This window comes from Carettochelys insculpta, chromosome 6 (assembly GCF_033958435.1).
Source record: "Carettochelys insculpta isolate YL-2023 chromosome 6, ASM3395843v1, whole genome shotgun sequence".
Classification (NCBI taxonomy): Eukaryota; Metazoa; Chordata; order Testudines; family Carettochelyidae; genus Carettochelys; species Carettochelys insculpta.
In genome coordinates this window covers 22,996,556-23,021,308 of record NC_134142.1, presented here as the reverse complement: position 1 = coordinate 23,021,308, position 24,753 = coordinate 22,996,556, and the positions used below count along the sequence as shown (strand labels likewise).

At 39.1% G+C, this 24,753-nt stretch overlaps 1 protein-coding gene across 5 annotated transcripts in view; it reads left to right on the top strand.

Annotated features, from left to right (window-relative positions):
* The window catches only part of TECPR2 (tectonin beta-propeller repeat containing 2), a 77,414-nt gene that overhangs the window by 40,240 nt on the left and 12,421 nt on the right, over window positions 1-24,753 (top strand). For all 5 annotated transcript variants that reach the window (XM_074996472.1, XM_074996474.1, XM_074996471.1 and 2 more), the window contains exons 14-17: window positions 1,112-1,352; window positions 8,072-8,161; window positions 11,846-12,079; window positions 16,561-16,709. In XM_074996472.1, the coding sequence (XP_074852573.1) occupies window positions 1,112-1,352; window positions 8,072-8,161; window positions 11,846-12,079; window positions 16,561-16,709 (714 nt within the window). The remainder of the gene's footprint in view (window positions 1-1,111; window positions 1,353-8,071; window positions 8,162-11,845; window positions 12,080-16,560; window positions 16,710-24,753) is intronic.

The window sequence follows — 24,753 nt, the reverse complement described above, 5'->3', positions numbered from 1 at the left end:
CCTTGCTTACTGTTTTTGGTTCTCTGTGCTTTAAATATTGAGTCTGTTCTGGTCTGGCTATGGTCTGAAGAAGTGGGTCTGTCCCACAAAAGCTCACCTAATCAACCGTTTTGCTAGTCTTTAAAGTGCTACTTGACTGCTTTTTCCTTTAGAACATTGTTTCTGAGACTCCTGAACCCTATTCAGAAGCAGATGAGGCATCTTTTTGTTATAGGCATTGTTTGATTTCTGTATTTGGGGGGCAACAAAGTGGTGGGAGTGAGACTTGGGGGGAGGGTGAAGCTAAGTGAGATGAGGAGGGCTTGGTGGGGGCGGTGTTGACCCACGGGGAAGTTCTGTGTTTGTGTGCATAGGGAAGTCGGAATAGAAGGGGCTTGAGCAAGTTGCATGGGGGTCAATTCCCATGTAGTAACCCCTTCCTGGCTGAGGAGACAGGAACTGGGAGAGGGATAAGGAGCTTCCTGCACCCAGGGAGGTTCCTGGAATTAGTTTGACTTGTTCCCAGGGGAAGAAGTCCAGTTCTCTCTTTACCTCAGTTCAGCCAAATGCAGAGTTCCTTTTCCCCCAAGGAGTAATTCATTCTGTTGCTCACCTGGGGTGTGCACTGCACAGATGGGGAACAGCTCAGCTGCCTGGTTCAGTGCTTTCGTGCCCTCCACTTACATGAGCATGAGGGGGAAAGTCATCTGCTAGCAGAGAACACCTGGCTCCTTCACCCCCATCCCACAAACCTTCCTCATTGCTCCACTAGCATGTTGAGGGAGAATGGGAGTGAACACCCACACCAGGTTCTCTGTGCCTACTGGTCAGTTTCCACATGCAGGCTGTGCAGTGAGTCACCCTGCCCTCCCCTTATGCAGCTCTTGTGGCAAACTCAGAAAAAGGCCTAAAGTGCCTTAAGTCACTCATCCTTCCCCCTACCTCTTCTGCTGAGGAAGCAGGACTATACGAGAAATCTGAGAGCTCCCCCTGTATGCATCACTTCTGGCACTGACCAGCCAAATTAGATAACAGCACACTCGCTGTGCCCCCCCTAATCTCCAGCCATAATTTTTATGAACAGTCTGGAATTAATCCCTAGTTTGATTATCTAGAACACTTTTTTTTCCAGGTAAGCATTACAGATTACGTCGTGTTTGATCAATGCAGCCTCTTCCAGACAATAATCCATGCAACACACACAGTGGCAACAGCAGCCCAGGCTCCAGTAGAGAAAGTGGCAGAGAAACTTCGAATGGCATTTTGGTCACAGCAGCTTCAATGTCAACCCAGTCTTCTTGGAGTCAACAGCAGTGGGGTCTGGATCTCGTCAGGCAAAAATGAGTTCCATGTAGCAAAGGGAAGTCTAATAGGTTGGTGCATTTGTACAACCGTTTTTTTTTTTTTTTTTGAAAAGTCAGAGAAACCAATTATGGCATCCACTCTGCACCTTCTCTTCCCCCTAACCCACCTCTCGTAAAATCCAGCCACCACAAATTAAAGAGCAAGTTGCAAAAGTGTCTTTTTCTTAGACCAGAGGAGGAACTCAGACAGTGTTGAGGGATGTTAACTTAATATTTGATGTTATTACTCGCTGTTTTAAAAGTAGTCCCATAAAAGCTGTTATCTGGCTTATTGGGATCCAAGGGGGGAGGTGCAGTTAGTCAAATATTCTGGTAAATGGAGAGTGTGGGAGGGTGCTCCAGACTGAGGCTGGAGGGTGGGGGTATGGGCAGGGGTATGGATTGTGGTCTGCGGTGTGTATGTTCCAAGATGGGGCCATAAATGAGGGGTTCAGAGTGTGAGACGGGGATCTGTGCTGGGGCAGAGTTTTACAGTGTGGGGCACGGTATGTGGTCTGAGGGTGTGGGTTTTGGGTTCTGGATGTCAGTTAGGGTGGAGGAGGTGTGTCAGAGCAAAGGGTTGTGGCATGGTAGAAGTTTGTGCGGTGGATCTGGGTAGAACTCACCTCCGGCAGCTCTCCTCGAGTGGTGACCAGTCCCTGCCTCTGCCCGCAAGTGCGGTTTCCATGGCTTTGGTTCTAGTTTGTAGGTGCAGCATGGACATGTTGCCACATCCAGGGAGCCCACCAGCCCCACGCTAACTGGACGATAAACCAGGTTTTCAGTGAAGATCAGAAATAATGATTTGTAGGGCTTTCCAGTAGGTACAGGGCCAGATAACACAGCTTTTACTGTCATGTGAAGAAGACACATGTACAGGAGCCTTTTGCTCAGATGTTATGCTTGCTACAAAATAGGTCATATTGCTTTCTTCAGTGCATGCACCCATATCTTCAGTTAAAAAGTTACACTGTATAGCACTTACCACAATGGAGTCTCACTCCATATTTAAATTAAGGCTAATTGGTGCTACAAAGGCTACATGTTGTTCTGTGTACAATAGTAAATATAGTGATCACTTTGAGAAATGTGTCTAGGAAAATAAGCAATGTATTACAGTTTATGATCTGATAAGAGAATCAGACTGATAGAATATACTAGAAATGGAAGGAACCTAGGGAGGTCATCAAGTCCAGTTGTCTGCACTCATGGCAGGATCAAGCACCATCTAAACCATCTCTGACAGATGTTTGTCTAACCTGCTCTTACGTCTCCATTAATGGTGATTCCACAGCATCCCCAGGGAACTTATTTCAGTGATTAACTATTGTGACAGGAAGCTTTTCCTAATATCCAACCTTAACCTCCTTTACAGCAATTTAAGCCCTTTGCTTCTTGTCCTGTCATCAGTGAGGAAGAATAACAAATTTTTCCCCTCCTCCTTAAAACAACCTTTTAGGCGCTTGAAAGCTGTTATCTTGTCTCCTCCCAGGTTTTCTCTTTTACAGACTAAACAAACCTAGTTCTTTTAATCTTCCTTCATAGGTCATGCTTTCTTAACTTTTTCATCATTTTTGTTCCTCTTCTCTAGACCTGCTCCAATTTGTCAACATCTTTTCTGAAATGTGGTGCCCAGAACTGTAGACACTAGTCCACTTAAGGCCCAATCAGCACAGAGTAGAGCAGAAAAATTACTTCATGTGCGTTGCTTACAACACTCCTGTTAATACATCCCAGAATTATGTTTCCCTTTCCCACTGCTCAACAGTGCCACACTGTTTACTCATATTTAGCTTGTGGTCCACTGTGACCCCCCTGCAACCTTTTCTGCAGTTTCGCTTCCTAGGCAATCATTTCCCATTTTGTATGTGTGTAGCTGATTGTTCCTTCCTAAGTGGTGTAGTCTGCATTTCTCCTTATCGAATTCCATCCTGTTTACCTCACACCATTTCTCCAGTTTGTCCAGATAATTTTGAATTAAAATCCTGTCCTCCAAATCACGTGCAACCCTCCCAGCTTGGTATCATGTGCGCACTTTATACGCTTACTCTCTCTCTGCCATTACCTAAATTATTGATGAAGATGTTGAAGAGAAGCAGGCCCAAAACTGATCCCTGCAGAACCTTACTTGTTGTGCCTGTCCAGCATGAGTATGAACCACTGACAGTTACTCTGTGGGAATGGTTATCCAATCAGTTGTACACCATTGAAGATGTTCTGGTTAAGCCAAAGTGATCTCTTGCCAGGCTGTCTTTTTCATACAGTGAAATAGTTCACTCTTGCAGCATTAATAATATCCCTCTGAAAAACGGCCAACTGTTTTCAGTTTATTTTTCCTCTTTGACTTGATCTACACTAGGATAGAAAGTTGATTCGATACACGGTTCTAACTATGCCATTAGTGTAACTAGAATCAACTTATCAGAATTGACTTTCTTACCTAGTATAGATCGGGGCTCTTCAGGCTCATGCCAATGTCCTTTACTCTGCACAATAGCATGGAGTACCCGGGGCAACAGCTGAGCCCAGAGAGGTTGATCTTGCTGTGTCTTAACGCACGTGGCAAAATCGAACTCCAGAAGATCGACCTCAGTGTGGTCGATTGTCAGGTAAGCATAGATTCACCCCCCAAATATGCTTCTCATGGGAGCTTATCTACCAGCTCTCCAAGTTTGCTAAAATCTGCATTTTTTAAATCCATTATCTTTCTTTTCTGTTTTGTGCCCATTAACTCTCTGACTCTCTCTGTCTCTGTCTGAGAGAGTTAATGGGCACAAAACAGACATCAAAACACTCCTGATCCACAAACCAGTTAGTCTACATTTTAATGGAGTGGGCCATTCTGTTAATGACTTAAGAGTCTGCGTCTTATTGAAGAAGAATTTTCACTCTGCTTTGGAAAGAGACTGCTGAACTCTCTTTCATATTCAAATTCGACACATTAACACATGGATTGAACCGGGATGCAAATTTTCTGGGACACTATAGGGGCTCTTTTGCATACTTGGCTTAATCTAATTCTTGACTCCCTCCCCCTGCACTCCTCTACTCTCTGATTTGTTCACCTTGATAATAATTTTCTGGTTTGTCCACCATGATTACTGCTTTTGGTTCTCTGTGCCTTAAATATTGAGTCTGTTCTGGTATGGCTATGGTCTGAAGAAGTGGGTCTGTCCCACAAAAGCTCACCTAATTTTGTTAGCCTTGAAAGTGCTACTTTACTGCCTTCTCTCCCCTCCCCCTCCCCCCGAATTGTGTGACTTTTCCAACAGATATCTGGATAGTTGAAGTTCCCTATCACCACCAAGTCCTGTATTTTGGATTATTTTGTTAGTTTAAAAAAAGCCTCCCCCACCTCCCCTTCCTGGCTAGGGGTGTCTGTAGTAGGCTCCTTACTATGACATCGCCCTGGTTTTTCACCCCTTTTATCCTTACTCAAAGACTCTCAACAAGTCTGCCTCCTTTGTCCATCTCAGCTTCAGTCCAAGTGTATACATTTTTACTATAATAAGACAACACCTCTGCCCTTTTTTTCCCTGCCTGTCTTTCCGAACAAGCTGTACCTGTCTATATCCATGTTCCAGTCATGCCTATTATCTCACCAAGCTCCTGTGATATTATGTCAAAGTTGTTTATTGACATTTCAAGTTCTTCCTTCTTATTGCCTATATTCTCACATTAGCGTACAGACAACTAAGATACTGGACGTTAAGTAATGGTGAACATTGACACTTCGGCTGTGGCCACACTACCCCCTCCTTTTGGATGGGACATGGTAATAAGCCACTTTGGCATATGGTAATGAGGCATTGCTATGAATATGCAGTACCTCATTAGCATAATGGTGGCCACACACACTTCGAAAGAGCTACTTTCTAAATTCATGCCTCCTGTGTAGCCAGGGGCCTTTCAAAATGACCCCCCCGATTTTGAAAGCCCCTTCTTCCCATTTGTTTTTGGGAAGAAGGGGCTTTCAAAATCAGGGGGTCATTTTGAAAGGCCCTCAGCTACACCGGAGGCTCGCGTTTAGAAACCAACACTTTCCAAGCGCGTGTGGCCACCATTATGCTGAGGCACTGCATCTCCATAGCAGCACCTCATTACCATCTGCTGAAGTGGCTCATTATCGTACCCCTTCCAAAAGGAGGGGGCAGTGTGGTCACAGGTTTAGTGAGTTTATTCTGGCAGGTGAATGTTGTAATTTATGACTGATTGGGTCTGTTTCCAGAAGTGTCTAACCTTGGTACTCTCATCTCACACAGTCCTGGCTTCATCTGCACACCTGTTTTGAAACCATTCTGATTTGTTTTGTCAAATCTACAGCTCTTAAGTAGATGTTTCTTCTTAGAACTAGGTGAAGGGTCCTGCTCAGAGTCATTTTTCAAGAGCTGTCAGAGAGGTAGCCATGTTAGTCTGTAGCTTCAAGAACAAGAAGTCTTGTGGCACCTTATAGACTAACAGATATTTTGGAGCATAAGCTTTCGTGGGCAAAGACCCACTTCATCAGATGCATGAGTGGGTGGCGGGGGTTTCAGAGGGGTATTTAAAGAATGGGGTCCCAGAAAAAGGGAGGGCCAGGCAGGCAATGTCTATTCAGCAAGGTGGGAATGGCCCGGTATCAAAAGAGGAAAAAACAAGTCCAGATCAGACAGGGGGTTATGAGCCATTGTCAGAGTCAAATGGGGAGATTTTAACACCCACAGCAGACAAGCTGCCTTTGTAAGCTGTGAGCCACTCCCAGTCTCTGTTTAATCCTTGGTTAATGGAGTCAAATTTGCAAATAAATTGCAGCTCAGAGATTTCTCTCTCCACTTGATTTCTGAAATTTCTTTGTTTCAGAACTGTCACCGTTAAATCTGCTACTGAGTGTCCAGGGAGACTGAAGTGTTCCCCCACAGGCTTCTGTACATTACCTTTTTTTTTTTTTTTTTTTTTTTTTTTTAAACTATTTTTCAGGAAGATTTCCCTGGACTTTTTGGAGGCAGTTGAAAGTTGTATTTCATCTGTCCTTTTGTGAGATATTTCTAAAGCTGTATGTCTAAACTGGACTGTAGAAACTGTCCTCTTGTTTGATCAAGAAAGTTTACTCTATGGCTTCTTGGAAGCAGCATATTAACATAGTAGCTAAGAAATGCCAAGTTGAACTTTAGGATTTTCTCTTTAAATTACATGAAGGATTATATAATTCTGTATTTACACATGGAATCTGCCAAAAATACTACTGTTCCTTCCCTCGAAGTATATGATTAAGCTGAGTAACCATGAAATCTACTCTTAAAACAAATATATAATAGATAGAAGTGCTTGACATGTATTTAAACAAGCATCAGCATATATTTGTGCAGCTGTTTTTCTTTAAGATTTGACTTGTTGATTTGCTAGTATTTTATACTAATGACTTTAAAGGTGAAACATCTGCATGCAGTTGTATTCCTCTAATATAAAAAAAAAGTGTTTTCCCAGCAAAGTGTAATTTTTGAATTTTTTTTTTCCCCCCCCCTGCAGGTATTTCAGTTTGTGAATAGCCAGTCCAGTTTGAGTAAGATTGGGCCATAAGCACAAGAAGTTAAGATTTGACTTTTGGCAATAAACCAGATTTTGCACTTCAGAAGATTAAGTGACTGGCTTTGCTGGTCACTAAGACTGCAGTTCTGTTACAAAGATACTGGAAGTAATGACTTCCATGATTTTGTATGATCTTTGTGGCTTCTACAGCTACAATGGCTGATGTGGCCGAACCCAGGGCCACCTGAGCAGCTGGCCCTGAGGCCAGCCACACTGACTGCTGCTGGGGCAGCCCAGCAGCAGTCAGTAAAGTGGTCCCCAGAGCCTCAGAGCAGTGTGCTGCTGGAGGACAGTCAGCATTGGCTGCTGGAGAAAGGACCCCCAGAGTAGTGGTGCCCTGGGGCCCTGCAGAGATTTAGTGATGGATATTTATAGTAAAAGTCATGGACAGTTCACAGGATGTGAATTTTTTCATTTTTGCCTGTGACCTGTCCATGACTTATACCCATGACTAAATCCTGGCCTTATTGGTCATACAAGGCTAATTAGAGTTGTTTATTTCTGGAAGGGCAGAATGTTGCAAATACCAAACTGGCAGTCAATGGGGAAGAGTATCCTTCTTGCTTTCGTCTGTTTTAGATTTATGAAGGTCACAAAATCTTTTTACTGAAGAGTCAACACAATCTTTAGCTGCATGTATTGGGTCAAAATTGCTACTAGTGCTTCAAACGAAAGATGACCACTAATATATCATTTCACATAAGCTTGCAGTCAGGACATTTTAATTCTGCTGTGGGCTTCAGTTTTCATTACTACTTGCTATAATTCACAAATGTATACACCTGCCAAGTATTTAAACATTGAACCTGACAGTCAGTGTCCACAATGACTTCAGCTATGTGCTGCATTGGTGTTTGTTCCATGATGGTGTAACAAACTGTCTAGGGATATAAAATGCATTTAAAATAATGAAGAAAAAAAAAGCGGGGGGACGTGGTTAGACAAGAAAACGGTCTCAAATTGAGGAGCATGAACTGGTGAGAAACATGGCTGTTCTTCAACCTTAAATAGTCATTTGCTTTTACAAAGTTTTTGTGGGGCAATATCAGATATTGATTAGAATAAATACAATAGTTTATTACAGCACAAATTCTCAGGTCTTTACATTCTAATGAAAGAACCTGTCACAACACTTAAATTGTAATGTGTGATTCATGCTTACACTGTTGTGCTTTCTTTTTCAGGAACGTATTGGAAGAATGTTGTGCCTCGAGGTACTGCTTCTGCCACAAAATGGGCTTTTGTGTTAGCTTCCACAGCTCCAACTAAAGAAGGTTAGTTAATCTTCAATATAAGTTTATACCATAGTTAAATTGATTTAATGCATTAGAGTTGATAGCTGAAGTGATGCTAACAGGTTTCATAATGCTGAATTAGTCCAGATTTTGTCTATTAAGTGTGCAGAAATCCCTTATTTTTCAACAAGCCAAATTTTCCTGCTGTTTGTTATTGGCAATCATGATAAGACTGCAATGGAATGACCTTTATAAGGTGTGTAGTTTTCTGAGCATCCTTGCTGGTTTATGTAAGGAATAACATGCTTTTACTGTCTTACTGAAGTTATATGTTCTTCATTTGGAAGGGTGTACTCATGCATCTGACAAAGCGGGTCTTTGCCCATGAAAGCTTATGCTCCGAAGTATCTGTTAGTCTATAAGGTGCTACCAGACTTATTGTTGTTCTCAAAGATACAGACTAACACGGCTACCTCTCTGATAAATGTGGAGAGAAACCAAATACAGCTTTAAATGGGTATGTTGAGCACAGGTGTTAAGAAGAGATGGCGGAGGGAAGTGCGAGCCGTAGATCTGCCACCAAAGATCAGGAAGAAGAGGAAAGGAGAGACCCGAAGTCTTAGTTAATAACATTTTGAAGACTCATGAGAATTTGTACTGATATATTAATTTTTTTATTTCATATAGTACCACAATATGCTAGAGACTTTCCATATGTTACTCTAAGTGCAAAATGAATCCCCAAATCCCATTTGAGGTGCTTTAGTGGATGAAGATGGGAGAAGTTTAGTAACGTGTGTTTCTCATGAATAATTTGCATACTTGTTCTTATATGAACTCAGACCCTAAATACCATATTCTAGACAGGGTTTCTAATCTGAACCCATGCTGCTAGTGGTGATGGGTGCAAGGAAAATCTAGTCATTCAAAGCATCACTACCAAGATAGAAGTTTTGAGGCTAGCCAGCCCAACCTATTAGATTACTTGAGCTAGTAAAGCTGTCCAGCAGGTGAGTTGACACGCCCTTTAGTGGGTAGTGTTTGGTTTTTTTTGGTTTTTTTTTTTTTTACCATCAACATTTGAAAACTGCAGCACAACGTAAGTGTTTTGTTTGTGATGCTGTGGTGAAAAAGATACAAACTGACCCCCTACTACACTTCTATAAGGGAAATAGCTGCTTTTATAGAAGGAGAATGTGAGAAACAGAGAATTTGCCCAAAATCAATCAAGATCCTGTGTTAGAGCTGGGAAAAGAACTCGAATCTCCTGATACTTGGTCCTGTGACATAACTACATCTTCCCTCTCCTTCTCTCTGGGACTGAAAAATGACTATTCTGTTTTCTTTTAAAAGCATAAATATAACTTTTCTCTAAAACATGAAAACGTTACGTTAGTTGAATAAACTTTGAAATTATTCAAGTTTGTTGTTGAGTTGGTAGATTTATGTTAAGGAAACACTTCTGAAATATTTAAGGTGCTTAAGGCCTTGTCCATGGGGCATTTGTCTCAGTTTCTGCCATTCATGACCAAGTGCTAGTAGGTAAAGTAAGCTGGAATTTGCAGTTTACAAAGTTTCAAGCAGAAAACTGCCACCCTGTAAATTATGGGGGATTTGTTGAATAATGCCCTGTGGATGCTCCAGTTTAGGTGTTGCTGCATCCCCGCACCTTTGATGGGAGAATTTGAGTAGCAGTGCCTGTTTGGGCTGTTCATTTGTGGTCCCTGTCTCATAGCATCATTGGCCCCTGAATTAGCACGCACGAAACCTGAACCCCTCAGTTCCCTTTCAACCATCATAACCCTGACACGGCACTTCCATCAGTGTGCTAAAGTTACCCCATTTTAGCTTTAAAATAGTTTTATCTTTGCTATTCCATTATTTAATCTTTTATTAGAAGCAACAAATTTGAGGGTTAGGTTAAGTGTCTGAATTAACTCCCATGTTCTACAGTGCTGCTCATGCTATCTGCTTTCCATTTCAGGGATTGCGTGACCCCCTTCTGCTTGAGCTGGTGTTCCTTCACCAGTGATAAGTGGAACTCTAGAAATCATACACGCATGCTCCTTGATTCAGTTCACTTCCATTCCACACATTCTACCTCTCACCTCTGCCATTTCAGGGACTCTTCTCAGAGTTCACTTCTTGGTGCAGAAGGTGTTTATCTTCTGTGCTTAAATGCTGTAGAACAAATTCCTCCTAACAAAGGGGGAAGGGGTTTTACTCCTATTACTACTTAACCCAAAGGAAAAATAGTGGATGGAGAGGCCCTTCCCAGCGCCTGCATGCAATATCAAAGATTTCCACTGGTTTCCACCAGCCTTAGTTAACACTGGTAGGGTGACTCCACGCATACCCCAGGGCCAACTTTTCCCAAAAACATATATTCTGAAATGTCCAGTTTTGTCCTGGAACAATTAGACTGACATTAAGGTTCATTGTCCCCTTTAAAGAATCGGTATTCAAGAATTTTCTAGTTTAACTGGGGTTACCGAGCAGTTTAAACCACAGTGCTGGATTGGTTTGATTTAAAATTAAACAAGTTTATTAATGAAAGAAGATAGAGTTTTAAGTTTATTCATGTATATAAAATGGTTACCAGCAAAAAAAAGTGGAAACATGAAGCTAAAAATCTGAACTTTATCCTAGCAAGTTTTGGTTCAAAAATTTAAGATAGTCTCTTCCACCTACAGTCTTTCAGCAAGATGGTGACTGACCCACTCTTCGGTCAGGGTAACTCCCAGAGACCCAAAGGTGTGCCTTTGTCATGTTTGGTGAAATAGAAAACTGGGGATTTCTGCACATTTCCTGTTATAGTCCAATGAACATTTCAACTGTATTAGTCTGAAGGTACTCCTCAAAGTACAGTTTATTCAAACAGTGAGGAAGGCAGTCCACTCTCTCTCAGTGAAGCAGGCTTTGTATTCATTTGTCTTCCACTTGTTCTCTGAAATGCAAATTATTTTGTTTCCACCCATTTCCTCCTCCTGGTCTCTTTAAGACACTATTTACAACTTACATGTACATTGAAGTAAACACACACATTCTTCTGCCTGGGACAGGCCTTTTTAAACAACTTTTTCCTAACGGAACTGTCTGATTTTTTTTTTTTTTTTTTTTAATAAATACATACAGGAGGAATTTGTAATTTTACATATTATAATGCTACGTACATTTTACCATCGTGTTCTTAACCAGTGAGTATAGTTTTTCAAATTGTACCTCTCCAATTATTTTGTATACGAAGATTACCATAGGCTGTGAGTATTTAGAGTGTTTTCTGTCATACTCCCCGACTGACATAGCTGTGTTGGTAAAAGTGTGTAATGTAGATCTGGCATGAGAATCAAGGAAAAACCTGAACAGCAATAGAATTTGGAGAAGAGTTTGCACGCAATATAGAAAGACAAAAAAAGTGATTGCAGGAATGTGGGTCAGTGTGTGGGTATGTACGTAAGTTAATTTTTACTCCCAAATAAAGTTGTGAAGTACTCGGTACTTTTAAATTAGGACACACACTTTAGATGCCTGAATATGGATGTAGGAGCCCTAACTCTAAGAACTTAGGATAGAAAATCTTGACCAAAAATACATTTCAGAAGATAGTTTGTGTTTAAATGCATTGGATGCTTGGTTGGTAGAGTGAAGCAACTGTGTAAGTTTTAGACATAAAGAGTGAATTAGAGGTTATTTTTAACAATAATGTACATGGTCTCTCCATAGGAAGCTTTCTCTGGGTATGCCAAAGCAACAAGGATCTGTTTTGTGTCAGCGATCAGAATCCTCAGTTCCATCCTTCTTCAGTGCAGCTACCCTCTGATGCTGAAATGGTGTGCTATTCAGCCTGCCAAGATGCCATATGGGGTTTGGATAGTCGAGGACAGATCTTTATCAGAACACTTTCACCAAGTTGCCCAGCCGGGATGCACTGGACAAAACTGGACCTTTCTCAGCTAGGTATGGCTTTTTGTGATAAGTGAAAGAACCCAACTTATTTTTAAAAACAAAATTTTAGCTGCATTTTTTTTTCATTCACAAATACCACTGTACATTTCAAGGCTTATTGGATTTAATACACCTGAAAAGAACTGCCTTTATTTTTTGCAAAAATATACGTCGTCTTTCCTACTTTATATAATGTCAGGAAAAAAATCTCAAGGCTTTCCAGTGGTAGGCATGCTTTGAAGGCAAAAGTACTATTAAGCATTCACTATTTCACTTGATAGTATTTTGTAAGGGTTTGTTCTGTGTTGTTGTTTTGTCTGTCTGAGCTTATCAGGTAAAGCATTCTGTATTTGGCAGGGAGCCCTTCAAGGAAAACTGTTTCAGAGAGCGGTGCTAGTGTTTCAGTTGGTGATGCCCTCTTTTCGTGCAGATACTGAACTTATACCTCAGCGTGACATTGGTGAATATGATGCTGCTGAAGTCGCTTTCCTTGTTTGGATGAAACATAAAACTGTAGACCTTGACTGCTTTTGATCATTAAAACATTCTCCCAATATGGCTCTTTTCGTAAGCAATGGGGCATCCTGTCTACATAACAGTTTAGCCAGTTTTATTCTACATGTATATTTCTTTATAGTCTCTTTCAATTGGCTATGCCCTATAGTTTTTAATGTTTTGCTCTGTTCTCCTGTTTGCTCTTGTTTGTCTCCAGGAGACTTGCATAGAATACAGTGTGGCAGCTAATGAAGTGATTCTTATGTAGGTAACATAATTAAGAATTAAATCTTTTCCAATATCACTTCCAAATTGTCTCTTAACTTCATGTTTCCCTTTGGGATGAAATTTCCTGCATTTGGCATCCGAGCAAAGGTGTTTTTTGTTTTTTTTAAAAATCTGGATCAAAATCTGTTCAGCTGGTTTTAAGTGAGGCAAGCATAAGCAGCAGACTTAATTTATATTTTATTTATAATTTGTATGAACAGTTAACATATGAAACATAAATTAAGCATAGGAAAAAACCCATTTTCTGTTTAAATCTTTAGGTATCAACTTTTCACCCTAGAATATGACCTCTTATTTTTTTACTTGGACTGGCTCCCAGCTGTCGAGATACCTTAAACTTGAGTGCTTCTCAAGCTGTCTCACACTCTCACTGGTCCATCAGTGAGGCCACCAACAGGCTCCTTTACTAGCCTTCCAGGGATTTGAGCCTTTTTTGTAATAATTATTGATGCTTTCTAGACTGTAGGTGGTGGTATTTCAATTTCATAGTTAATATGTATCTCTCAGCGTTCTTTCTTGATAGATATCAAGTGCTTTACAAGGGGGATATGCATCACTGCCTCCTTTTACAGAAGGGAAATTTGAGGTACAGAAGTGAAGTAGCTTGTCCAAGATCACCCAGCAGACCTGAGCAGAACTGGGAACAGAACAAGGTCTCCCCAGACACACTCTCAATACATATAATAGGTCATGCTTATCTATCCATTTTGGAACATTTCTCACTTCTGAGGTATCCCTGGCTTATGTGACACATTGAGTATAAATCACGTGATGGTTTGTAATAAAAGATTCTAGTGTGCACTAAGCAAATACTTATGTAGCATGGGCAACTTGAGTTTGGGAACCAGTGAGTGGGAAGAGAGAGAGAGAATGGGAGTAATTTCAGTCATTGTTACAGTGTATGTACACCTGGCAAGAATAAAGGAATGCTCATAATGGATCAAAAATGTGTAAACTAATATTTTTGTTTCTTGGCCTGCATTGGCAAAGAAAGTTTGATTAGTCATATCTTTACAGTGACTTATAGATACAGGTTGAACCTCTCTAGTCCAGCGCACTCTCATCCAGCAACATCTGTAATTGGGAATGATTTTAGTTAGCCAGGGGTGTGGTCAAGTTTTCTGTGATCCCCAAAAGTTTATGGCCACCAGTCATGGATCTCCGTGTTCTGTGGTGGTGTTTAGATTTACTTTACACCCAGATGTCTTCTAAGAGCCCAGTAAGCGGTGGAAGTGTTGGTAGTATGTTAAACAATATTGACTTCCCATGGTCTGGCACTGGTCAGGTCCAGTGGGTGCCGGCCAACAGAGGTTCAACCCGTAGTGTATCTTACTATAATAATAATGCACTGTACTTGGGTTAATGGACTCAAAACACCTTAAATTCCGTTAACTATTGATTCTATAGTGATTCTGTTCTATAAATATTCTTAAATAGTTGACCCATTTTCCGTGTGGGACAGGGAGGTACAGAGAGAAGAAATCATGCACAGTATCTGATTGGTGCAATAAAACATCTTTGTTCCTCTTGTGACCTTTTAGGAGCACAGTCCTTCTATTTAATCCATTTGGGTCCACCTCTGCAGTCAGGGGGGCTTTGTGCAAGTACAGCAGTACATCTGCATGCTTGTTACATTGCAGCCTGAGAAATTAATAAGTATATTAAAGTTGTCAAATCTAGATGCCATGTTTTATTTGTGGAAAAGTTGTAAAAGTAGTAAACTGTCTTGAAAAGTTCATACAAGTGTTGCAAAAAGAGACAGGTTTTTATATTGGATGAGCATGTTCCCAAATAAATGCTCAAGAACTTTTGTCTTATGTCATTTGTAGCCTTCACCAGTCCCTACACATTGTATTGTGGAATAGTGTGTTATAAATTGTCTTGATTAAGGTTTGTGCTATCAATGTCAAGATTTCTAAACACAGTAGAATGACCTTTCATAGTTCAATAATAAACAGTGTATCATGTAGAGGTGCTGCTGTCATATTATGTGTATGAACAGTTATTAACATGACCTTTAAGAAGAAAAAGCTGAAGATGTTTACATAAGGGTTGTGTTTTGGACTATCATATTTTACTTTAGAGGCAAATAATACCAGCAATGCAATGTAAGTGACATATGACACTTGTGTGAGCTGATGCTTATTTGGATTAAAACATTTTAACAGCTGAGGCATCATGTGACAAAACTATTACCATTTGTAGTGTTGCAATCGTGTTCATCCCAGCATATGAGGCATGAGATAGGAGAGCTATATCTTTTTTTATTCAGCTCCATAGAATGCGAAAAATTGTCTTGTGTCAGCTATGCACATTGGGCCAATACTTCACCCACCTTCTCTTTTAAAAAAAAAAAAAAAAAAACTACTGCTGCCAAACATGCTTTGTGCAGCAAGGAGTAATGAAGTTTTATTTAAACTATGACTTTATAGCTGTATGTTAGACCTCTGACTTCTGTAGAAATGTGTGTTCCTTGTGGTAGAATTTTGAACTCTGTGTGATTATCTTAATTATAATAATATTAACCTAAAGCCATCTAGAAATAAACCTAAAGATTTTCCTCTGAGCCAATACATAGAAAGAGTTAAATACAAAATAGTCTTAATATAAGGGTGACTACATTTACCGTTATAATAAATTAAAAGTTAAAGCTGTATGGAGCTATTGTCTAATTATTACAAGCTTTTAGCAATACATTGTAGAATCTGTGCTGAGATATGTGATATAAGCCTGCAATTTAAGGGATGATGTTGCATCTTCTAGTCAAAATTAAAAATATTATGATGTCCTTTATGAAGAGTTGATTGCCAGTTTTTACTTTCCCCAACAAACATCATCTCCAATGATACCTCAAGCAACAAAAAATAAAGATCTGATCATAGCATTCAGTGTGCAGTCTAACTGCACTTAGTTCATTTATCCATTACTAAACATTGTACATGCTTTCCTAAGACTACAAAGAATCCAAATATTAATTGTAGCAAATATTGCGGACATTTTTAAAGTAAATTAATATGATGTCTTCTGGTTTATGTTGGATTAAAGCATTGATAGTTCTTTTGTGACTACTATAAAATAATAAAGTTGTGTGACACAAATAGAGAGTCTGTTTTCAAATAGGTTTTCTGGTCACTGCAAGTAATAAAGGCACATTAACCTTGAAATATTAATCCACCTTTAGCATTTGCTGGTAACATTTGGGATCTTCAGTGCTCACATGTATTTATAGACCGAGATCATTAAGATTCTATAAGCATGACTAGCTACAGAAGAGAGTTCAGGTCAGGTCACATGAAAGTTTCTCTCTATGAGCTTAGAAACAATTTCTGCCTCTTCTTGCTGATGATGATCATTTTAAATTGCATTGCTCTCTACTAGCAGCTAGAGAATGATAGAACATGAAGCATTGTCAAAACGTTGTTTATCAATGGCAGGCTATGGCACAAAATAGGCCATTTTAGACAGATGAGAAATAAATCACTAGAATATATGCATGAGATGTAAATAAGATCATTTCCCCCCATTTGCTTTATACTTAGACTGGTGTTTGCAAATGTTCTTCCTTATACCAAAATGTACAGATTACGCTAATAACTGTCCTGAATATTAATTTTCAGAAATATTTCCATAAAACCCAGCTTCAGAGTCTATATTTCAGATTCTAGCTAAATAAAACAATGCCAAGTTAACATCAGTCTCTTCATCATCAGGAGCTGTAAAATTGACCAGTTTGGCATGTGGAAATCAGCACATCTGGGCCTGTGATACCAGTGGTGGCGTTTATTTTCGTGTAGGAACTCAGCCTCTAAACCCAAGTTTGATGCTTCCTGCGTGGATAATGATTGAGCCACCTGTACAGGTAAAACAGTCAATCATAACTTTTAAAATTGTGCTAATTTGATGATCTGCCCTGAATATCAAGAAATTTCAACCCTTTTCCTTTTGGAAAGATAAGGACCCCGAAAGCTGTGAATTTAAGAACATGAAAGTTGCAGCATTGGGTCAGACTACTTGTTCATGTAGCCCAGGATCATATCTTCGAGAGTGGCCAGTACTAAAGAATCAGGGGAAGCGTAAGGAAAAGGTCAATTGTATAGAAAAACATGGTTGGATCACTTCCAGGTTCTGGCAGTTAGAGGTTTATGATCACCACAAGTATACAGCTGGGTCCCTGTCCTTGACTAATAGTCATGAATCCTTCTTCATGCTTATGTATCCTCCATAATCTTACCTAGGGTTTTTTTTTTGTTTTTGTTTTTGTTTTGTTTTTAAAAAAACCTGTTAGTTAGTTATACTCCTAGCCATCACACATCCCACAACAAAGTCCCACAAGTTAATTGTTCATTGTGTGGAAAAAGTACTTCGCCTTGTCTGTTAAACTTGATGCCTGCTAACTTCATCTTGTGACCTCTGTTTATTGTATTGTGGAGAATGGAAAAATAACACTTTTCCTCACGCCATTCATAATTGTATTGGTCTTTACTGTATCTCCTGTTAGTAGTTTCTTTTCTAAACTGAACAGCCCTAATCTTTTTAGTCGCTCCTCATGTGGAAGCTGTTCTATACCCCTGATTTTTCTTGGTTGCCCTTTTTTGAACCTTTTCCAGTTCCAGTAAAAAGCCACCCTTTTTACTCATGCTTTTATTGATGTTTATGTATGTGCTCCTTCTTTTGAGATGTTTTAGTACGTTTTATGTTCTGTTGGAGTTTTGTGTTTTTTAAATCTTTTAATATATGTTTTTTATATTTTTAAAAAATTTTGTAAGCCACCTCAAATATTTTAAATAGGGAAGAGGAATAAAAATATTTAAATAAAAAAAAATTAATAAATAATCTGTTCTGTTGGAGATGGGGCAACTGGAACTAGATAGTCCTCAAATTGTGGATGCACCATGAATTTATATAATGGTGTTATATTTTTGGTCTTATTTTTCTATCTTTGTTATTAGTTGCTAACAGTCTTCAACCTTTTTGACCACTGCTGTGCCTTAATCTGAAGTTTTCAGAGAACTATCTATTCTTACTTCTTATTCTTACTTGTACAGTAACATCTAATTTAGACCCATCTGCCATTTTGTTGCCCAGCTATGCATTTACTCTTCATCATTGGAATTATCTTGAATAACTTTGATCATCTGCAAACTTTGTCACCACGTGATCTGAAAATGGGAGCGAACAGCAAATGATGAGGTTGAGCAGCACAGGTCTCAACAGAGATCCTTGGTGGAGCCTGCTGGTCACATCTCTCCATTGTGAAAATTGAGCATATATTCCTACCCTTTGTTGATCCATGAAAAGACTTTCCCTCTTAAGCCAAATAAACTGTCATGGGATAAGGTCCTTTGGTGAGGGACCTTGTGAAGGCTTTCTGAAAATCCAAGTACACTATATTGACTAGGTCACCCTTGTCCATGCACCTGTTGGCCCTGGCAAAGAATTCTATTAGATCAGTGAGACATGGTTTCCTTTACAAAAGCCACGTTGACTCTTCCCCAACAAATTGCGTTCATCTGTATATCCGATAATTCTGTTCCTTTTGGTGGTTTCTGTTGATTTGCTCAGTGCTGAAGTTAGGCTCGCCAGCCTGTGATTTCCAGTTTTGAACTTTGGAAGTCCTAGATCTCAGAATGCTACTAGATTTCTGAGAATTCGTTAGACAGTAATTTATCCTGAAAATGGTGTTCTTTCTGGCAAATACAGCACACAATTTAGGTAATGCCATTTTAAAGAATTTTTCTTAACTGCAAAGCTCATAGTGTCTTGCTTCCTGTCATTAATGATAATGGTAGGTTTTCTTAAAGATGTTTTGTGAGCTGTAAAAGAACCAAGGTTTAAATACTTATGCAATATCTGTATCTGGTAAATACAGCACTACTGTATAATCCTTTTGAATGACGCTTGGGCAGAGGAGACTGGAAATGAGTCTTGAACTGTAAAATTTGAGGGAGAGAGTGTTTGGGGGTTTTGTTAATTTGCTAGTAGAAAAAAAGCGGTTAATGGAAAGCTCTTACGGTGAGGGAAAAACAGTTTTCCAATCACATTAACACTAGACTTTTTTTGTTGTATATTTTAAAGTATGTTCTAAAAACTCATTGTATGGAATGATGTTAAATTGCAATAGTTTGTTGGTTTTATATCAGTGCCTTTTTAGCTTTGCTTAGCTCATGAGAGCTAGTTTCTCCTTCCTTAGGGAATTAGTCATGACAGTAAAAGGGGTAGGAAGCAACAGAGAAATGTCACTAAATTGCACTCAGTCAGTTAGCACAGCAGTGCTCAGGCTCTTTGACTGCTCAAGGTTGATGGACATGAGCCTGACAGGTGCTCACTTTTTGAAGAGGAAGGTATTTTGCAAAGGAGAGAGGCAGACCCATAATTTACCACCAAATGTCCAAAGTTCATTCTGACATAATCAGCAACAGGCATCGTTTCTACATATAGACTGTAAAAAAAGGGGAAAAAGACAAATTATGGGCTTTTTCCATAAAAAAAATTATTTTAAAATTTAAGCGAACTTAATTTCCCAACTGAGAAAATATCAAAGTAACTTCTGACAGTCCATTAGCTTGGCTAAGGCTGAACATTGAGTTATTTGCTCCCAAATCATGAGGATGACAGTGTCTTCCCCATCCAAGGTGGAGTTTCTAACAGATAACTTTCTTATACCTAGAGCAACGTAGCTCTTTCATGTCCTCTTGCCAAATTTCAGCATTGTAAATTTAATAAGTCAATATCAAAGGACAAAAAAATTAAGCTGTTTCTTGCAGGGAAAATAAAAACTCATTGGTTATATAATGGTCCCGAGGCAATTCCAGGGCATTAGATCATCATTACAAGAGTGTTAGAACGGCTATTATTCATGCATATGTGAAGACTGTATACAAAATCAGAAAGTACATGAACTTTAAAATCATTTCCACATGGTAATGTAGCATTTCACAAGCAAATGTAACAAATTAATGACTGACTGGTAAGCCACTCAGGGAATAATACCTACTTTACTATTAGCTGCTCATTAGTTGATATTTGTCATTTAATTGACTTAACACAGAGTTTATGCTGCATCAATATATATTAATAGCAGCAAGAATATTGTCAGAAATATTTGCAAACAGTTCACTCATCTCTTCTACTTAAAGAAAATCAAAGGGTAAAACTGCATTTCAGTTGCTTGAGGTACAGATGCTCTCTCAAAATATAGAATGTATGTAATTAGTTTTAAACTTGAATCTAATGGAAGTCAAAAATATGATCTTCTGTATCTCAGAGCTCATGACTCATGAAGTATCTATAAACAACTATGGGTCTGTTTTAACAGTATCAGTCCTCAGAAGCTGTGCTATCATAGAATTCCTTATATGTCCATATTGAAGCCATTTTATAGGCTGTATTCAGAAATAATGCAGTTTTGATCAAAACAAAATCAACTTACAATTAACCCCCACCTCTACTTCCGAGGAAGGTGACTGATTGATTAATCTAAAACTGATATGTAGGCATTCCTGTTATCCACCTCTCCATCCTCTTCCCCTCTTGATCCTCTTCACCACAGTCTATGCTGTCAATGATCCTCTTGCCCTGTGGGGAACTGCTGTATAGGGTCATTAACTGATTAAAAATCTTTTTTGTGGTATGATTTGACTGTAGCAGACACAGAACCTTTCAGTTTTTTGATAATAAGTAATAAGATAGCTCCACGTAATATCATATGTTGTTTTTATATGTCATGAACATACAACAAGTGTAGTGCTTCCAAGACATCCAATCTAAACATATAATAAAGTAGACACAGAATTACAAAAATAAACAGGAAAAATAATTCACCTACTAATCTCTACTCCTGCTTTATAACAAAGATTTTACAGAGAGAAGGTGAAATGAAGCTGCCCTGTTTAAACCAAGTTGCTCATTTAATCTCTAGCAATCATTGAAGGGAAAGGATTTACCTAATTAAATGGCTACTCTTTGACCATTTTGTGTAACTGCCATCCGCTGTCTGTGCAGATGGTATTGCTGAAGTTTCTGTAATTTGCTGTAAATGAGCTCTTCTAGTCCAAGTTAGTGAATCCTGAAGATTTTTCTTCATTTCCTTTAAGCAATCTACTTCTAACAATCTGTTTGTACGGTACCTAACACAGTGGGGTCCTGGACCATGAGTAGGGGGTCTTCAGAGAAAAGGAGGACAAACAGTAAATCTGCATACTTTTTGTCTGGTCTTTCATCTTGACTTCATCACCAGGAAGACTTGTAATTCTAACTGCTAAAATGGCTAATGTAGTTTTCTGCACAAATGTTAAAAATCTATGACCAGTTCACATTTCACTGTCTATTGTAATTAATCCTTAAAAATGCCTGAGAGGAAACAATATGATAAACAGTGAGAGGCACACAGTTATGTGGCAATATTTTCAGGTGATAGAAAAATGCTTAAGATGATTGAGTCCAAAGCTGACTGCAAAGAGGTCCAAATGCATCTCGCAAAATTTGGAGGCTGACCAAGAAAATAGCAGAATAAAGTATTTATAAATATAAAGGCGTGCACGTGAAACAATATAATCACAGCTATGCATACGAAAATGACTGAGTCTAAAGTAGCTGTTACAACTCATGAAAGAGATCTTGGAGTTATAATGGACAGTTAACTGAAAACATCTGCTCGGTGTGCAGCAGTAGTCAAAAAAGCTAATAATTTTAGGAACCATGAGGAAACAGAAAATATAATGATGCTGTATAAATCCATGGAATGCCCACACCTTGAATACTGTGTGAAATTTTCATCACCCATCTCAAAGAGACTTATGAGAAATGGAAAAATGTAGAGAGAAGGGCAACAAAAATCATTGGGGTATGGAACAATGTCCATATGAAGAGAGGTTAGAAAGATAGGGCTGCTCATCTTTGAAAGAGATTACTAATGTGGGATTGACGGAAGTCTATAAAATCGTGAAGTGTTTGGAAAAAGTGACTGTTTACTCTTTCACATACCACAAGATTCAGGGGGCTCACCCATTAAAATTAATGAGCAGGAGGCTTAAAATAAACATAAGGATGTGCTTCTTCATAGAATGCAACAAAGGGTCCTGTGGCACCTTATAGACTAACAGAAAAGTTTTGAGCATGTGCTTTCATGACCAGAGACTCACTTCATCAGATGGTGGTCATGGAAATCTGCAGGGCCAGGTATAAATAAGCCAGAGCAAGGCTGGGGATAACAAGGTTAGCTCAGTCAGGAAGGATGAGGCTTACTACCAGCAGTTGATCTGGAGATGTGAACACCAGGGGAGGGGAAGCTGCTTTTGTATTTAGCCAGCCATTCACAGTCTTTGTTTAATCCTGAGCTGAGGATGTCGAATTTGCAGATGAATTGTAGCTCAGCAATTTCTCTTCAGAGTCTGGTCTTGAAATTTTTTTGCTGTAGGATAGCTACTTTTAAGTCTGCTACTGTGTGGCCTGGGAGATTGAAGTGCTCTCCTATGGGTTTTTGTATATTGCCATTTCTGATATCTGATTTGTGTGCATTTATTCTTTTACATAGAGACTGTCCAGTTTGTCCGATGTATATAGCAGAGGGGCATTGCTGGCACAGGATGGTATAAATTATATTAGTAGATGTGCAGCTGAATGAACCCACGATGGTGTGGCTGATCTGGTTAGGTCCTGTAATGGTGTTGCTGGTGTAGATATGTGGGCAGAGCTGGCAACGAGGTTTGTTGTATGCTATCCTACTGCAAAGAAATTTCAAGGGTAGGTCCATTAATGGCCATTAAAAATATGATCTGGGACACAACCCCATGCTGTGGGTATCGCTAAGCAGCTGACTTCCACAAACTTGAACTGGCCATCACTTGGTAACTGGCCCTGAGTGGAAGACCAGATACTGGGTCAGATGGACTATTTGTCTGACCATGGTAAGGCTGTCCAAAGTTTTTGCAATTTCTGCAGAACAAAATAACATTAGCTGATTCCATTTCTTTTTAGTATCTTCCTAGTTCTTTAGGATTTATTATTGTTTAGTCCTTTTGCAGGTGATAAAGAAGTATGATTGATGAGTCACTGGTACTAAACCTCAGGTTTTTTTGGCCTTTTAATATAAGAGAACAAAAGGAAACAAAACTATACTCTCTAACTAAGGTTATACATTTAGCTTGTAGGTCTGTGGTTGCATATCCAATTATCCTTTCTTGCTTCATTCAGTTCACAGCAGGAAGTGTTGAGAACTCCACAATATCTGACTTTAATTGTGGGTCATGCTTTTGCTGGGTACCCTGAACTTGAATTGGAATTTTGGGAAGACATCTTTAGAAGTGATCTGTACTGTATTGTCAATTTTACCAATTGCTGTATTGGGAATTTCAGAGGATGTGTGTTAGTCTGTTTCCGCAAAAACAAGGAGTCCACTGGCACTTTAAAGACAAATTTATTTGGGCATACAATTTTGTGGGCTGGAAACTATTGTATCAAAAGGTTATAACCAAATAAATTGGTTAGTCTTTTTAAGGGTGCCATGGGATTCCTTATTTTTATATTGGGAATGATTTTTAATTTTGACTTATGTTTGGTTAGAATCTGATTTAATCTTCAAAATAGTTACAGTGGCACACAAAAGCATGCTCACTTGTTTTAGATTTGTGTTTATTTGCTGTATGTATGAATTATGTTGCTTGACTGTCCTAGAGATACTAACAGAGAGGGAGCTGCGCTAGTCTATACCGTATCAAAACAAAAAGCAGTCAAGTAGCACTTTAAAGACTAGCAAAATAGTTTATTAGGTGAGCTTTCGTGGGACAGACCCACTTCTTCAGACCATAGCCAGACCAGAACAGACTCAATATTACTAATTATTAATTTTACTAAATTATTAATATTGAGTCTGTTCTGGTATGGCTACGGTCTGAAGAAGTGGGTCTGTCCCATGAAAGCTCACCTAATAAACTGTTTTGCTAGTCTTTAAAGTGCTACTTGACTGCTTTTTGTTTTGTCCTAGAGATGTGATTGTGAATACTACTGGGGAGGTAGTACACTTCATTAACTTGTGTTACTAATGTACAGACTGGTCTGGATAGCCTCTGAAGGAACTGGTGCCAGCTGTCCTGAGTCAGGTGGGACACATTCAAAGCAGTGATGGGGGAGAGAATTTTCTTAGAGGACTGCCCTTTTTCAATTGGTGGGCAGGGGAGGGGACAATGAATTGGCAATGCTCCACATGAATGTTTTAGTGCACGTTACACATAAATGAAACTGGATAAACAGAGCACATCCAGGCTACCACCAAAGTGGCTTATTCAGCTGATTTAGAATTTCCTTAGTGTATAGTTTCAAATATTTTGTTTTTCCTTAGTATCAGGGTTTTCATTTGCAGTCAATCATTCATATTCATGTGCATGCACATACACACTCACACTTTCGGCACTTGTAATAAAAACTGTTTAAAATCTTTAGTTTCAAACTGATTCCTTAGTCCAGTGAGAGACAACTGTCCCCTTGTCACACATCAAGAAAGCCAATGTTAACATACCTTAGGCTGGGTATTTTTGCTAAGAATTCTATCCTTTTGGTTTTAGGATATTGCTGCTGTCATGGTGAAGGAAATATGCATGCAGCTTGTCACATGTTTGACTACTGTTATCAGTATCAAAAATGTTTCCACCACACCCTAAAGGCTCTGGAACTAGATTACAGCAGTGTATAATGTTGTTCTTTATAGTGCTTTTAAAAACATTCATCTTAAACTGGTATTTTCACTTCCTTCTCTTCAGGCTATTTGACACAATAAAGCATTTAGCTTAAAATTAACCACTTTTTTCACTGTAGTAATTTTAATTAATATATTTTTAAAAATCACATTTGGGAATGTGAGCTATCACTCCTTCAAATATCCATTTTCTTGTTATTCAGATTGTATCAGG